The sequence below is a fragment of the Falco cherrug genome, chromosome 8 (genome assembly GCF_023634085.1).
Source record: "Falco cherrug isolate bFalChe1 chromosome 8, bFalChe1.pri, whole genome shotgun sequence".
Classification (NCBI taxonomy): domain Eukaryota; kingdom Metazoa; phylum Chordata; class Aves; order Falconiformes; family Falconidae; genus Falco; species Falco cherrug.
Genome location: NC_073704.1, coordinates 62,257,497 through 62,274,445, shown reverse-complemented (window position 1 = coordinate 62,274,445; position 16,949 = coordinate 62,257,497). Strand labels below are relative to the sequence as shown.

Below are 16,949 nucleotides of genomic sequence, written 5' to 3'. Positions count from 1 at the left end.
AACCAAGTGGTCCTGTATTCTTCCATTTTTAAATATTTCAGTAAAGCACCAAGAGGGAAAAAGAGTAACACATTAGTATCAGTAAGGTCTGTCCTCAGCTGCATGACGACATAAGACCAAGCATCTCCCTGGGACAGAACTCAAAGGATCAGTTTTCCAGCACACCTCCAATCACTTCAGTTTTAGTTATTTAAGGTGGAAAATTCTATGCAAATTTCTAAAACCCATCCAGCTACACGTTAGTTTATTAAACCAAAGTTGACCTGTGATGCAATTAGGATTTGACATTTTTCCATACTTAGTTCACAAGTTTATTATGAAAAACACTGCAGCTCTGTCCTGCAGTAACATTGTTTTACAGAAAAAAACAGTTCTGTTCAAAGTAATTCACTATCCTTGGACAATTACAAGGGACAATATGGTAGGGCAAAGAGTGGAAGAGGGAACTGAGTGCAGACAAAAAAAAAAATCAATACAATTAAATTAAACAGTATTCCCTGAAAATAAAACAAACAAACAGTTTCAGAACAAATATGAGGCCTTGGTACTTATTTTAAAAATGTTCTTTAAGCTTCAATGATTGTTTGCTGCTACCCTTATCTACAGTCATGCTGAATAAAGCTATAGCTAAATGGAAAGTTAAATGTATTCACGAGGTGTTAATGTCTACATCTTATTATTTGCAGTCTCTCAGAGAAAGCAAAAGTAACTACAAATAGCGCTATGCCAGAAACTGGTTTCTTGACCAACAATGTTGCTTCAGCATGCAATGAACTGATTCATTCTAAAGTGGTCACAGTTGTTGACGACAAGAGGCTTTGTATTTGAATATGGCACGTCTTTTGGTCCATGTGAAAACAAGTTTGAATGTTAAATATTTTCTGACACTTTGGAGTTACTGTTGCTCTTCCCATTTTCTTCAGGTCAACATATGGTTCATGGCAATACTGTACAGGTCTAAAATCTCTTTACAGGAAGTAGTCTGGGGTGCGACGAGTCACATGCGGTTCACCTCTGCGCGGTGCTGGATCAAACTGCAAACTGAAAAGCACAGACATTAATGAAACTGCACGAGTCCCATTTACATGCAAGTATGTTTTATATGTGAAGTGCAGCAGCAGCAGTCTTAACACAGGTACAATTAAAGTCTTCTAGAACGAGCATTCAACTTCTTCCACTCCTCCTAGCAGGTATTTATAACCCCCATATTTTAAACTTCTCTTACGGTTACTGTGAAGAACTGGAGAGAAATTAACCTTAGCTTTAAGACTCAAACTGGTCAAACTTTAGCATATTTTAGAGAGATAAAGTCTCCAGTAACTGTGAAAGGGAGCAGTTTACACAATGCTTTTGCCTCATTTACTAGTAAAGTCGCTGCTGAGGTAGTTAATTAGAAATCCCATATAAAAAAGCAGACATCCTAACATCTGAAGAACTCAAAGATTCCAAGTTTCTTGCCCTAGACTGATAGGAGGGCAGTATCTCAGACGTGACAGTACTCCTACTCTGAAATCACATACCTCTACAGTATTTCATTAAACTCATTACACAAAACAAAACCGAGGAGTCATCTTGGTTGAATGCAACAACTGCTCCAGATATTTGACTGCAAGATTTTAGATGCAACTAACCCAACAATTCCAACATTCACTTCACCTCCCAAAAGCATATAGGGGGAAACCCCCCATACCTTAACGTGGTAATTAAGTGGGATCTTGCTACAGCAGTTATCTTAAAATCATAAGTAATGCAGTTCTCATTTTTAAACATACTTACAAGGAGTATTTTAGAGTATCATCAAGTTCCATAATTGCAGCCTGGTTGCCACAACGGTAACAATAGTTTGGAGCGCTGAAAATCGTTACTACATTCCGATCATGGCACCAGTTGTACCCCTGAAAAAGGGAAAAAAAAAATTATGACAACCAAGTTAATTTGTTGTACCCCATATAAACATCTGACTAGTAATGCACAAAACCCTAAGTGACATTTGTAGTGTCATTTTAAGTAAGATTAAGGCTGTATCTTTGTCTTCTTGAGAGAAAAAGGGTAAAAAGGAATTCTGGCCTTCATGTGTTGCTTACTAGTAAGCACGAGCTAAAGATATTTATTAAGAAAACCAGCAAGAATTGTCCGTTGCATTAGCGTTAAAAAATTAAAACGGCACTTCAGCAGTACACAATCTATTCTAAACCTTCAGCTGTGCTTGCCAAAACCAGAATCAAGGCATACATTTAGAAATCTTAACTGCCAGGGATAACTAGAGACTACGAACCAAAAACAGTCATCCAAGGTAAAAAGGAAAAATACATCTTTTTTTCAAAGCACAAGCATTTATGTGCATTTCCTTACCGAGGGCCTCAGCATTTACGTTTAAGAACCCTTTTACCTACACAGAAATGCAGTACCACATCCACTACTGAAGTCTGTTTTGGAACATGACTGTAAATTTTCAGAAAATAGGCCAAAATAAAGGTTACTCTACTGTCAAACTGAGAATCTCCTTTAGTAGCACATGAACACTGTCAGAGTTTCTGGAACACTCTCAGCTGGATCATGAGTTGTCACAGCAGCATATGCACCTCTCTGACATGCAGAGTACGGTATTAATGGACCAACTATACAATCAAAAGTTTAAAGGCACAGGCTATCCTGCTTACCTCCATTACCAACTGATGAGCTCTTGAAACCAACGTAAGGCCATTAGCATGGTTAAAGGTTTCTGAAATATCCTGTCCAAATGTATAACCTGCACCTCGAGGAGAAATTCCCCAGCCACCACGATCATCTGGATCTGACCATAGCAAGTCACACATTGGACCCTAGAAGAGATGTAGATGTTTCGGAAACAGAACGCAAAAAAAACAAAACCAAACAAAACCACAGAAAACCTGCACATAAGCCACCCCTGCACAACTTGTTGCAGCACGTCTTTTAAGACTTAAAAAACCCCCAAACTCGTCTGTCTTTAGGCAAGCACATGCCCCTTATTTGCCTTCAAAGAACTAAACGAGAACAGGAAGACAGACACTTTCATATTGCTAAGTTGGTTTGAATTTCATTTTCGGTCTGTGTACTCAAAGTCCCCATATACATGCTGAATCATGAATCCCATGAGTTTAGAAAATTATTTTTCAGTACCTCATGGGGAACTTCCTGCAAGCGATCAAGTGCTCTGATGTGATCCAGTGTATCTATCGATGGAGAGAGGCCACCATGTAGACAGAAAATCTGGAAGAGTTAAATAGATGAAGTTTATCTCATTCATTTACATTAATTGTAAGAGTGCAATTGTAATTTTCTAGTGTAAATGATTAGGAGAAAATCTGCAAAAGATTCCTTTAAAGCCAAGAGCTGATAGTATAGTTTTAATAGCTTCCTTTACAACTAGTAACATTTAACTTTGTCAAATATTAACGTACCTGGCCATCCACCAAGGCAGTTAGAGGCAAGTAATCAAAAAGGTCTGTAAAGTATTTCCAAACATTTGCATTTCCATATTTTCTTAAACATTCATCATAGAAACCATATACTTGTGTGATTTGCCTGCTTTCATGGTTCCCTCGAAGAATTGTGATACGTTCACGGTAACGGACCTAAACATTAACAGTTTATTTTAGAGGCATTAAAATATGTATGTCTTCCTAAAAAACAGAGTTTGCACCCCTCACCCCCCCTTCACATGTCAATAAATACCAAACACTTTTCAAGATGAAGATTCCATTATAACCTTTGAGAAAAGAAGGGATAATTCAGCCAAATCTTCAGCTGCCAAATACTTTTGAAATTAATTACAAATTTTATTCATCGTTCCTAGTGAACTTCACTACACCCCTGCATCAAACTGATATCTACAAGCAAATTCTTAAATACCACTACTTCGGCAGGTAGCAAATAAATACAGCACTCATTTAAGAAAAAAAATTAGGCTTGCATATGAACATTTGATTTTTTCAGAAGTATCTTCGAAAACTATGCCAACGTTTCAGTTTTTGTACCTAGAACACCAATGTAGTGCAAATCATAACAGATATTAAGTGTAGTCAGGATAGTAATTATATGCATTTCATACAGAACTATACAGCTGAGAAGAAAAGTTACCTTAAGAGCTACAAGCAATGTGACTGTTTCGACTGAATAATAGCCTCTGTCAACATAGTCCCCCATAAACAAATAGTTTGTGTCTGGTGATTTGCCTCCAATTCTGAAAAGTTCCATGAGGTCGTGAAATTGTCCGTGGACATCTCCACAGACTGTGACTGGACATCGCACTTCTTGTACATTAGATTCTTTTGTCAAAATTTCTTTAGCCTATAAAACAAAACACATATAAATTGTCAATTTGTCTATGAACAGTCAAAGTACGCTCTACCACTTCCAGCTCTCTACTACCTGCTCTCTTTATGAACTCCTGTCCCCTGCTTGTCTGAAGTGCTTGAGATAAACATTATCTTTACTTAAAATAAGATTTTGCTTTATGCAACCCTGTATTAGTAACAAAAATTTGGTTTGGCGGTTTTTTCCCCCTCCTTGAGGAGGGTATTTCAGAATTAATTTCCAGCATAAGAAAAACATCAGACTTTCTACAATAACGGTTCTGTGAAGCATAAACCAGCAATTATCACTGCTGGAACTGAAGACGTTCACAAGTATTTGGAAAAATTAAAATTAAAAATCATGTTAATGTCTTATCTCCAACCCTTCAAAAGCCTGAACTCAGGCATGGCCAAAACTGACACTCTCCCTCTGGGAGGTGAGCACAGCCATATCAGCGCCCAGGGTGCTCTACACTGCAGACACCTTGCTTCAGAAGACTGTTTGCCACCCATCTATACATACATCTTTGAATGCAATGGCAAAGGTTCTACATGAAGCAGAAGCAAGAACGTAACTAACATCCAGTGGTACCAGCCACTGCAGAGCAGGTGGATTACCTGCAGAAGCTTCCTGAACAAGTTTTCTGTAAGTACATGAGTAACGCCGAGTCGTGTCTTTATAAACTAAAGTAGGGAAAACATCTCTGACACCACCATTTTTTTCCAAAAACTGTATACATTAAAGTTGCAGGAAAAGGCAATGTACATGAAGAAGCACAAGCTAAAAACAGCATTAGAAAGATGATTTTGAAATAACGCAAGAATTCCTTACTGCCATCACACTGCCAGTTGTTACAATTTGTTCTCAGAATAGTCACCAAACATGTGCCACAATAATTTTCTAAATCAAGAGGGTATTAAAAATATATATAGTAACAAGTTTACAAATTCCCATCTACAAAGATTTCCATGCCTTTCAACTGCTAACGTTCCTATTCAGAAAGGATCCCTTTTTACCTCATTCCCAGAACAACAAGAGAATATATAAAAACCGTCCTGTATTTTATAACCCAGTGTGTCTACAAGACTTGCAGAAACAGCACCAAATACCACCTATGCACAGGCCACACAATCCAAAAAAACTCTGAAGCACACACCAGCATGAGACACAGACAGAAGTGCAACACTGTGTTCATTTTAGGGTCACTTTCTTAACTTTCTCAAACCTAACCTGACAACTAAAGCAGAATACTCATTTTTGGGGGCTTCTGCTCAGCAAAGTAGTAGTTTGAGAAGCTAGAAAAAAATCATCATAATCTGAAGAGCATCATATTTTAAAAGATTAGGAAAGAAAAGATTTGAATTAAAATCTAAACAGTACATTAAACATTGGGTATTGACATGAACCGAACTATTAAGAAACATGCTGCTGTGTCCAAGTTTCCACCCTATTCATGAAGCCATTAGCAGGAGACTGACTGACACTCCCACCCCCAAAAGTGGTGTCTCACTGCTGCTGCACATTGTCCAGGCTAACCACCACGGTCACTGCTTCATAGAAGGAAAGTGCCAGCAACACATAGTTTAATGATGGAGACTCATGAAATCCAACATTTCATTCAACACCAGCAAGAACTGCAAAAATGCCATTGTGGTTGAGCACCCTGCACAACACAGAGCTTTAGATATTACAGCATGAGCAACAGAGTTAAATCATTCTGCAGACATATTTACATCAAAAGTCAATCTCATATGACAGTTTCCACTCATGCTGTGCCTAGTACTAAAGATAGGTCATTGCTGGCTTGTGGTAGACGCTAAAAGTGTAGATTTATTTTAAGATAGCCTGACTTACATTCATTTTAATGCAGTGAAGCTCACCGGATGTTTTGAAGGTGTTTTAACAGACTTAGCCTCTTAATACACTGTTAAACTCTGAAGCATTAGCCATATTAATTCTCCTTTTGACAGGAAACGTTACAGATGCTTATAGTGCTTCGATACAAAATGACGTACTCCTTTTATTAGAATGCTTTCTACCACCATATTTTCTTAACACAATGGAAGCACTGCACAAAGAACACACCATTTATTTTTCATCAAAGGTATGCAACGTTTATGCTGACTGAGATTAAAATGGCATAGTTCTCAGCATCAGAGCTGTTGCTTCCTCAGTTTTTGAAATATTAAATCACTCAGATAATATGCACATGACCAAACACCTAGATAAGTCAAACAGCTACTCTGATGGAAAAAGACTGTTCCAGGTCAACTTGCAAAACAGCAATCTCTATTTAAATCCTGCAATGGAGGAATGCTGTTGCAAGGATTTCAGTATTTCCACATTCTGAAACAGGTTTTGTGAAATACTGCATTATGAACTGCTTAGTCCATTTACAGTCTTACCATGTCCCATAGCATTAACAGTGGCATATACTGAACTGCTTAAGCAGTGTACTTCCTGCTACAGAAGAGGTTCAGCAGAGCTGAAAGTGGAAACAGTAACACCCTGAAAACAAGCCACCAACCCATGGTCCCCACTCCATCAACCATACCCAAATTTCCACATTAAATGCATTCTTATAAAAGGGTAAAGCAAAAAGTTTTAATATTCTGTAATATAACAAAAACGCAAGTTGGCAAGACAACAGTATGTGCAATGCTACAATTTCACAATGGCAAGCTATCACTAACACTATTACTGAAGTACCCGTGACCCTAACTTTGTACTGCACTACCCACCACCATGTGTAACCTCATCTGGTTCCACTCCCTTTTTGTTGATCCTTTCCCTGAGATCCACAATGATGCTACTTGCTCAGCCACGTCATACAACTCCCTCCCAGTCCATCCTCTGCCCCCCACAAACTGGATTTCCCACCAGCAGCTCTCCTACACTTCCTCATGGAAAGGAAGCAGTAAAGCATTTTTCAGCAGAAGACAAGAGTCCTCCTTGGGCAAATCACCTGATGAAGGAGAACCAAGAAGAGACACACACACCAGATTCCTTGTACTTCCAAAACCCAGCGAGCTATTTATTCAAAGGATAATAGTGCAACACTCTGTAGTATTTTGACATCAACGTTTTGAAAGAGCCAGGTTTCATTGCCTATCACCAGGATAAACAATTATGCAATTCTGAAAAACATTTTTCTGAACACTTATTAGTGCTTTTGTTTTTCAGTCTTTTTTGCAGTTCTTACCGATTCTTAATATTAAGACAACCCTGAACATCTATGCCTTCAGTCCCTGTAAGTACCCCACATGACAAAAAGTTTAACTTGTGGTGGTATTCTAAGATTTGAAGTAGATTAACTTCAGCAAAAGCTTGCTATCAACAGCCTACTACATTACAGTTATAAGACCCTGTCTCCAAATCAGCTTAACTATTTTTTCAGCATTACACACTCTTGGGTTTCAAAGTGATAACAGATACAGATTAAGACTGAAAAGAACCCACTACTTCAAATTGATAAATGCTAATTTTACAGCCAAACACCAGTAAAGTCTAATGCAGAGAAAACATGTAGCTGTAAGACCTAGTTGCACAAGAAGAGCGTAAGAACCACCAAGTAAAATACTGTCATGTACAAGTGCTGAGGTGGAAAGGCACAAATTTTACTTAAAGCAACCTCAAAGTTAAAACCAGCACACATAAAATACACTTCAGCTTAGTCATAGTGACTGGCATTCATTCCTATTTGATACATGAAATATTGCCTTACTCATCCATTTCGCTGGAAAGAGGCAACTTGTACAATCCCAGAACACCCAAAAGACAAGAATAAAACCAGTATTGGTTTCAACACACAAGAAACCAACAATTTTTCACTTTATTGTAAAGCAAGTAGCACTGCATAAAAATGCAACCTAGTATTTAAGAATTAAAACATTCCTGGACTGCTGCACATCTTCTAAACGGCCAGATGAACAGTAAAGCACTGTTTTGTTGCCTTTGTTTACAAAAGGCATCTTTTGTGCAAAACACTGTTCTTAAAATACAAAGATTAGCTTCATTGTTTTGAGACAATGTGAGATACAAGTGTAAACTGTGTTTTATGATGAACAGTCAGGGATAAGAATTAAATTGTACGACCATACGATTTTTAGATCTTCACAATTTTGTTTAATGAGATGCAGGGGTTGTTTGTACCCAGAGGCATCTCCTATTTCCCTTGTTCCCTGCATGTTTTTATCCTATATGCCACAGTTTAAGGCTCAGAGTCAAGTCCCGTAAAGGCTATAATCCATCCGTTCTCTTTCGCAACTCACTCTACGCTAAGGACAAGCAAGTTTCCCTCATGAGAAGAGTACATGATCACCCTCGCCTCACAGAATTAATTTCAAGTAGTCCATTTCTAAAAAATCCTCTGAATTAATCTGTACCCAAATTCCTTTGTGTTTCTAGAACATACCAGGTATTTCTCAATTTCTCCTACTCCTTCTTAGGTCCATACATTCTAGCAGGAGCTCTGACAACTCAAACCAAGTAGCTACCCTGAAAAATTCTGGGGCACATAAAAAAAAAAAAAAAAAAAGGCAGTAAACATCACTATGGCTTTGTAGAATTGTAGATCAATGCTTGAAACTGCTGCACAGCAGCAAACCACTGCTATAAAGCACTTATCAAAAGATTACCACTAACTCAGTAAAGGAAACACAACCATTATTTTCATTAGACAACATGGCTCCAAAGTCATGGTTGCAGATGGTAATGTGTCATTCTTGGCAGACCAGAATTCACACCTGCAACCCACCATGCTGTCTAGTAAAGTGTGCGTTAAGAAGCATCCACTGTAACCAAGGGAGGGAAAAAAAAAAAAAAGGAAAAAAGGTAATTGTAGTTACCATAAAGATATTCTGACGAAATTGAAGACTTCAACCACACCCCTAACTTCCTGTCATCAAGATGCACAGGATATGACTAAAGGCACAATGACCAGCTAATTGGGATGAACACTGGTTTTAGCTGGCCTGGCCAAATATCGTGGCCTGGAAGAGATTCCAAGCAAAGTCATCCATTACAGTCAGCAAGTCTTCTGCAGAGGGAATACATTTGTTTCTTTCAGTTTAATGGTTCCCCCCATCCCTTACTTGCTGAGGGAAGAGTACATGTTCAGACAAAAGATGGGCTCACCATTTTTAGGGCAAACTGTATTTTCATTCGCTGTCTGACATTTTAAACAAACTAGAGAAATGAGGCTTCCAATATCACCCTTCTGTGAAGAAGGTACAACAGCAGTCAGATTACATATAACACAAATGGGAAACTGATTTATGCTGCACTTCAGAATCCACTAAGGAGTTCAATATGAATGTATAAGTAGGAACAAAATTAAAACACAAAGCTCCTCATTGACATTTAATTATTTAGTATTCCGAAGTATGTAAAACCAGGATTTCCATCCACACAGAAGCAGCCACAGCAGAAAAATACTCTTTTCCCAGGACAGAAACAGAAGATAACCAATCTGCTTTCTCTGGTTTCATGACTAGTGCCTACGCTTCTATTTCTAAGCTCTTTCACTACCAGTGATACTGAAGGTTTCAAAGTCAGTGAAGGAAAACAAGGCATACCTGGTCAGAGAATCACAGTGTAGCTCCTGGGAACATGGGTGTCATGATGTGGTCACTACATTCGTAGCCCTTAATTTTCTTGGGACAGGGTGAACAGAACTAACAAATTAACTTAAAAGTATCATTTCAATTCAAAGTGCACCAAATTAGCTATAAAAAGTTTAGTAGCTGATGTTATCACTGACAGTATTTGTCATATACACTGATGTATTCGTTAGAGAACAAGAACAGGCAATTAAGTAGCCAAAAAAACATAAAATATGATCTGCTTTGTACTCTCAAAACACACAAAGTACCCTTCTTCACTGCTCTGCAATTCAGCAACAACTGGGCCCTTACTCTTCCAGTAATTTGTTTGGTTAGAAGAGGACAGTTAAACACAAGATGTTAGCCAACCAAAAGACCAATACTAATGCCAGCACTGCATGCAAGATTAAATGACACAACCACCTTCCTTTTTCTCATGCAAATCCTAGAAGGTCTACAAGAAAGCATGCAGGCAGTAAACTTTTGCCAAATAACCCTCTATTCCTTTGTATTACAAAGTAATGACTGACACCATTTGCAGTCTTGATAGTCCCCTCAATGCTTCAGTTTGGAAAAATCATTAGCAGTCTTACATACTCAGCATAACTGAAAGGAGTTTTCTTTCCCCCAGAGGCAGATTTGGGATAAGGAAAGGGGAACTACTATTTAAGTATCAGTGCTTGACAAGATCAGATGGAAAATGAGAATAGAAAGGGGCTCCTCTGAAGGAACTCAATATCATTATTTTGCTTCATACAAAAGACCTTCATGTCTTTAACTATAAATTAAAAGTAAAAAAAAGTCTAGAAGTCTTTTTTAAAAAATACAGGAGGCCAAATAGCTGAAGAAATCCTGATGCCTTCCTCTCTAGATGGAGTTCTGAAAAACACTGCAACAGCAGTAATGCATGAAGCTGACCACATATACAGAAATGGCCTTCAGTCCTGTCTGTAGACAAGCCGCATTCTATCATTCAGTCATTAAAAAAGAAAGAGGCTAAAGCTATTCCCCAGCTATTTGTGCCCAATATCTGTAAGTCCAGCTTCATGCAGTAAACTCAGAAGGTTTTTTAACTCTTTTGCTCAAGTAACTCCAACCACAGCTACATACAGTCACGTTAAAGGTACGGTCAGGATACCTGTTGGAGGATGGGGTGAGGCACATGTCTCAAAACTCAAGAAGTATAATTCAAAATCAAAAGCATGTAAGACCTATATTGGAAGGTATTTTCAATACACCCAGCAGAAATATTGGAAACCTGATTACTGAGCTCCAGTATTTATTCTTTAGCCAGGAATAAGCTGTTTTTCCAGCTTAACACACCACCTAAAGAAAAGGAACAGAGGGCAAGAACTGCGTTACTAAATGTAGGTGTAGTGTTTAAGAGTCCCTAAGCAAGGATGGAAATTCAGTCACTGCTCCTTTGATTCCCTTCACACAGCCTTTTGTACAGGGCCTCCTTAACTCGTGCCAGACACAGCCAGACAGGTTAGGTTATTACCCTGTTTAAGGCAACCCAGATGACTAACTGAAAATGGCTAGGGAGCAATCACAGAGCAGCACTGTCATCAGATCTAAGGAGGCAACAGCCTCACCACAGGTAGATTTGGAAGAGGACATCAATCTACAGCCTCATCTATGTCCTGAGCCTTAAATTGGTAGAACTCAAGTAGGAACTTGTCCGACTTACGAGTGCTCACTTCTGTTATCTTAAGCTATGCCCAAAATAGCTTTTAAAACAACACACACACACACAAAATCTTTCATTCCTATCCGATCACAACTAACGTAATTGAAAAAAGAAAACCTGAATGGCTAACTGCCAGCACAACTCAATTTTACGGAATTTCCTAGAATTGAAAAAAATTAGAAAGCTGCTCATGCTCACATGCAAGACTTAATTCTCATATGCACGTCAAAATGCTATAAATATTATCAGAACTAGATGAGAAGGCTAGGAAGGTAGATGCTTCAAGTGCATTTTGTGTAAAGAGACAATTTCCATTTTATATTACCAATCATCACCAAAAAAACCCCACATAACACTAGGAGTGAAAGGATTTTTTTTTTTTTTTGTGTAAGTATTCCAGAATAATCTAAAACCATTATTAAAATGTCACAAAAAGCTTTTCACAATACACCTGTAACTCTTCAGAGATGGAAGGTATAACTGTACGCACCATCAATGGCTCGATCCCTGGGTACATTCAACAAAGCAGCAAAGGAGTCCTAAACCATCTTCTCGTCTCCCACAGCCCCTGGAACAATCGAAGCTGGCAGTAGTTCAAGGGTTCCCTGGTTAGTGAATCCAGAAGCCAATGCAGTAGTAAGAAAGAACTAAAACACTGCACCTTCCAGACCCATGTTCCTTCCTCTTCTGCCGGGGATAGGTGTGCAGGGACACAGAATGTGTCCAATACACAGCCCACCACACAGAAACTCTCACTAGCAGGGATTTCTGTTGAAGCAGGTTTTTTCAGTTGACTTACCGCAAGTTCAGACAGGAACATTCATTTTTACAATCACTTAGTCTGAAGACTAGTTGTATGTGATGGCTGCATGCAAAGATACAGGAATGCAAAAAGCTAGTTTATGGAAAAGCCCTTGCAGATGCAGCTGGGAACAGTTTAAAATATTCACTTCTGGCCAAAAATAATTGAAGAAAAGTAACTCCCCAACAGCAGAGGATACAGAGACAACATGTGCCTGTGTCTGAAAAGTGACGGGGCAACATCTCAGGGCAGTAATAGCTTAAAACACAGGAGTGAGATCCACAAAACTTGCCAGTCCTGTGCATGACAGGAACTGAACTTTGATTACAGGGACAGGGGTTTAACCCAAAAGGACGCTTCATCAGTAGCATACTGCCTTCCCCGAACTAAGACGCTTAATGTAAGCTGAATGAGAGTACAAGCAGCTCAAATGGTTGCAGTAGGTACATGCATGTTTGGTTAGTTGTCATCTGCAATTAGTCTCAGAAAATGTGATTTGGAAGATCCGGTGTTAAACAAAGGTGAAAGTTCTGCAACAGGAAAAAAAATTTAGAAAAACACACCATTAACAAGGTACATAGCAGAGATCAGTATGGCCTGGAAACATAATTATAGATTAGCAGTGATGACAAATCAAAACACAAATGTAACCAAGATCATTGTTACAGATCAAAAGCTGCAGGAGACAAGGCTTGAAACAAGGTTTCTCAAGTGCCTTTACCAGCATCAGCCCTTCACACAGTTTAAAAAAGGATACCTCCTGAAATAACCAATGGAGACTCTATCCACAAACTCAACTCATTCTTTTGTAACATTTTTAGACTGTCATCCCACCTTCCTGAGCAATGCACCACACCTCCACCTCCTGTGATAAAGGGTATTTATACACCAGTGAGGAGACAAGATCATTTCCCTCTACCTTCACACAAACATGGAAAAGAACATTACTCCAAAACAGCATCCTTTCATTCAAAATGGCCAGTGGAAAAACCCTCACCTGACAATAAAGGACTTCCTCTCCTCTGTTCACAGACAACAGTCAATAATTCATCATTAACAGGACAAACACTAGGGATACGTAACAGTGACTATATGGTGTACATTTTGACCACGTCTTCAAAAATTACGCTTACCAAATCCTTAAGCAAAGCACACACAATTGGTCACATAACCAGTGTGCCATAAAATAGCACATATTAAGCCTAGAATAACTTAACTGCCACTCAGAGGCTCCTATATTTTCAAATCATCAGTGAAAGCATTATGTATTATTCATGGTTACAAATTATTCCTAGACTTAGAAGACATTTCTGGCCTGTTAACCACCACCATCACCCAGGTAACTAGGCACAATGTTGGATGCACTAAGAAAGTTAACTGGGATGCAGGAATGGCCACACTTAATTATCATGTTTGTAAATAGCTGGTTTGTTCTTTAGGTATCAATACTGAAATACAAGAGAGCCCTTAGGCTTATTCTTATTAGACAGGCACCAGTCTGCACACATGATGTCCCAGCAGATCAAGAAATACCAGTCAGGAAGATCATCCAATCAGATAGTATTATGGGGGGAAAGCCCTCGCAAAGATATTTTTATTTATTTCTTTATTTTAACTAGCCCTAGTTACAACTCAGTGTGGTGAAGAATGACAGTTTATACCTAAGTAGGGTCTTTATCTGTCATTAGGAACAATAGCTATATTTCACACTGTCCTTAACACATTAAGCTATTTACAGAAAAACATAACCTTTGGGTGTGATTATGTCCACGAAACTACTCAAGACAATCGGAACACGAAGCACAACTCTGCAAAGTTTCTGAGAATCAGTGCTGGAAGCACGGAAACACACTAAAGCAAACGCTGCCCTCTCAGCAGGAAGACACAGAATTCAACTAATGCCTGGCTTTCACTAACACAGCTTCTCACTTGATGGGGCCGAGACAACTTTATGGAAAACTCGACTTCAGGGGGCCTACTTCCAATTCCTTGCATCAGCAACCATGCAGAAACTCTTAACTACTCTTAGCAGGGAGTCCCAGTAAATCCACCTGTAGTTACCAGCACAAATCATTTTTTGTTAACATAAACAGCTACGAGGCTGTACTCCGTGAAGTGCTGACCGCAGATCAGCCAGAGAGGGAATTTCTGCTCAAGCACAGTATCGTGCTACCCAGAAAAATACTACTGTTGGTCTGGAGCTGGCTCATATCCACCCAGCTTGAGGTTGCTGCTAAATGGTATTTTTCAGGTAGACTTCTCTCACGCATTCTTGTGGTCTCTCATCTCAAAACACAGCAGTTAGACACACAACTTTCTGTGACCTTTCGTTTTCTCTACCATTATTTTGGTGACGAGCATCACACATCCAGAAACGCAGCTCATTTCCATTCCTCACTGGGAAAAAATGAAAATATCATCTTGCACAACAGTGATGACTGAGACTACAGTATCTTCTGTAAGGAATTTCTAGTGGTATGCCTACTCACCTATCTAAACTCCGAGTAAACTGAAAGCTTTTTGTACATTCCTCATGCTCCTGCAAGTTACCATGCAACCTTACAAAACACCCACACTCACATGGTATTCAGGACCCTGCATCAGCACCAGTTTATAAATGATGGTGAGTGGAACGCTCACCTCTCCAACAAAGTAATACAAGGAAGAAGCTGGACCGCTGTCATTTAGACAGCCACATGAAAAACAGTCAGGCAGTGACATTGCCACTTGCTTGCAACACAGTTTAAAATACACAGACTGTATCAAATGGTAACAATTTTAAGTTACTGAAATATCAGTGAACTAAAATTTGCACTCACCCTAAGCACCCGCCTCACCAAAACACACTGGAAGTTCTTTAATAAAGTTCATGGACAGTCCTCTGGAAACAATTTGCTTCCAAAACAAAGTGCTGTAGTATTTGAAGGCATGATGCCAAATTTAAAATAGTCTAATTACTTCTCGTGGCAGGTACGCAGGCTTCTTTAGAAGCCAGTATATCAATAACTTCCCATATTCTTCAATTTCCAGTCCCCGAACAGTCCACAAATATTACTTCCTTCAGTCTATAAATGCAGGAATACAGAAAACCTCTAGTAACCAAAAAAACTGCTCAGCTATTAAGTTACATCCAGAATTAGAAACCAATTGCAAAATGCAGCTGGATGCTACTAGGGCAAATTTTTCCTTCAGTTTCCAGAAGGCAATCTATCCTGGGCTGATTTTGAGACCTTCCTAAACTATAGATGTCTCAATCAACACAGTACTCTAAACATTTTCAATCCACTATCACAAAAATAGCTGGTGGCATGGGATCTCAACTGTCTATCCTGTGAATTTCCTGAAACCCAGAATCTTATTCACAGAAACCGAAGTTCTAAAGGCAACCTACCTTTTCGTCGATTATAAATGCATCTGTGCTTATTTATATGAGAAATGAAAAATCAAAGCCGTAACATTCAAGCAGCAGCCCTTCACCCCGTGTAATCTTCTACCAATTACCCTGAGCTTTTATTTTCATTGTAATAACTTACACTTTTTGGACTGCTTTAACATTTCAGCCGTATCATGAGAGCGCGTCGCGTTGATTCACTCGCGACCCCCCGCACAGGACGGGCGGCCGCGACCCTGCGGCGGGCACAGCTCCCCCGGCCCCAGGGAGGGAAAGGCGGCGGGGAAGGGCCGGGGCCGCCCGCCCGCCGCGTCCCCGGGATAGCGGCCCCGCTCGGGGGTCTCTCCCGACAATCCCGGCCGCGGCGCCATTTTAGGAGGCGATGAAAAGGCGGGAGGCGGAGCCAGGCACCCAGCGCAGCGAGAGGGGGCGCGGATCCGCCCGCGGAGGGGCCGCGGCTCGCCCGGCGCCCCGGCCCCGCTACCCCCGCCGGCGGCTCGGGCGCCAGCCAGCCCCGCGGCGCCGCCCGCCAGGTCCCGGCACCTCATCCCGCGGCCCGCCCGTCTCGCCGGCCGGGCGAGAGGCGCCTCCCCCGCCCGGCAGCACCTTCCCGGGCGCCCGCCTTCCCACCGAGAGGCCGCCTGGGCCCCGCGGGCAGCCCCCGCCGGGCGCCGCCTCTCCGCAGCGCCCCGGCCCCGGGCCCCCACCCTCCGCCCCTCACTCGCCGGCAGGGAGCGGCCCCGCCGCCGCCCGCTCGCCGCCCCTCACCTTCTCGCAGAGGCTCTTCACCTGCCCCTCGGAGAGCTGCTTGCACTCGTTGAGCTGCTCCACCCACTGGTCGAGCTCCTTGGTGAAGACCTTCTCCTCCATCCCGCTCTCCCCCGCCTCACCGGCTGCCGCCGCACCACCCCGGAGGCCCCCGCGATCCGCGCTCCCAACGACAGCGGCCGCGACGCGGCAGGACGGGCGGGCGAGTGCGGAAGCGGCCCGGAGCGCTGCGAGTGGGGCGGCCGGCGCGGCGCCCTCCGCTGCTGCAGCTCTGCCGCCCGCTGCCTCGCACCAGACCGTGTAATGGCCGCCGCTCCTGACGTCACCGCCTCGGCTTCCACTACGGGGAGGGGGGGAGACGCCACGGGGGGCGGCGGC

At 41.2% G+C, this 16,949-nt stretch overlaps 1 protein-coding gene across 1 annotated transcript; it reads right to left on the bottom strand.

The window, feature by feature from the left end:
- Positions 1-297: 297 nt before the first annotated feature.
- PPP2CA (protein phosphatase 2 catalytic subunit alpha) lies at positions 298-16,896 on the bottom strand. Its single transcript, XM_055717976.1, has 7 exons — positions 16,572-16,896; positions 4,102-4,311; positions 3,423-3,596; positions 3,142-3,231; positions 2,661-2,822; positions 1,777-1,895; positions 298-1,041 (listed from the first exon to the last, which is right to left on the bottom strand). Exons 1-7 carry the CDS (start codon positions 16,671-16,673, stop codon positions 969-971), a joined length of 930 nt encoding a protein of 309 aa, XP_055573951.1. The 5' UTR covers positions 16,674-16,896; the 3' UTR covers positions 298-968.
- Positions 16,897-16,949: the final 53 nt, after the last annotated feature.

Bases quoted from the DNA above. Each gene is read 5' to 3' on its own strand.
- PPP2CA (XM_055717976.1), bottom strand. From the start codon at position 16,673: ATGGAGGAGAAGGTCTTCACCAAGGAGCTCGACCAGTGGGTGGAGCAG. The intron at 3,597-4,101 runs GTAACTTTTCTT...GTTAATGTTTAG, and splicing joins CATTGCTTGTAGCTCTTAAG to GTCCGTTACCGTGAACGTAT. The intron at 1,042-1,776 runs GTAAGTATGTTT...TGTGCTTTTCAG, and splicing joins GATACTCTAAAATACTCCTT to TTTGCAGTTTGATCCAGCAC.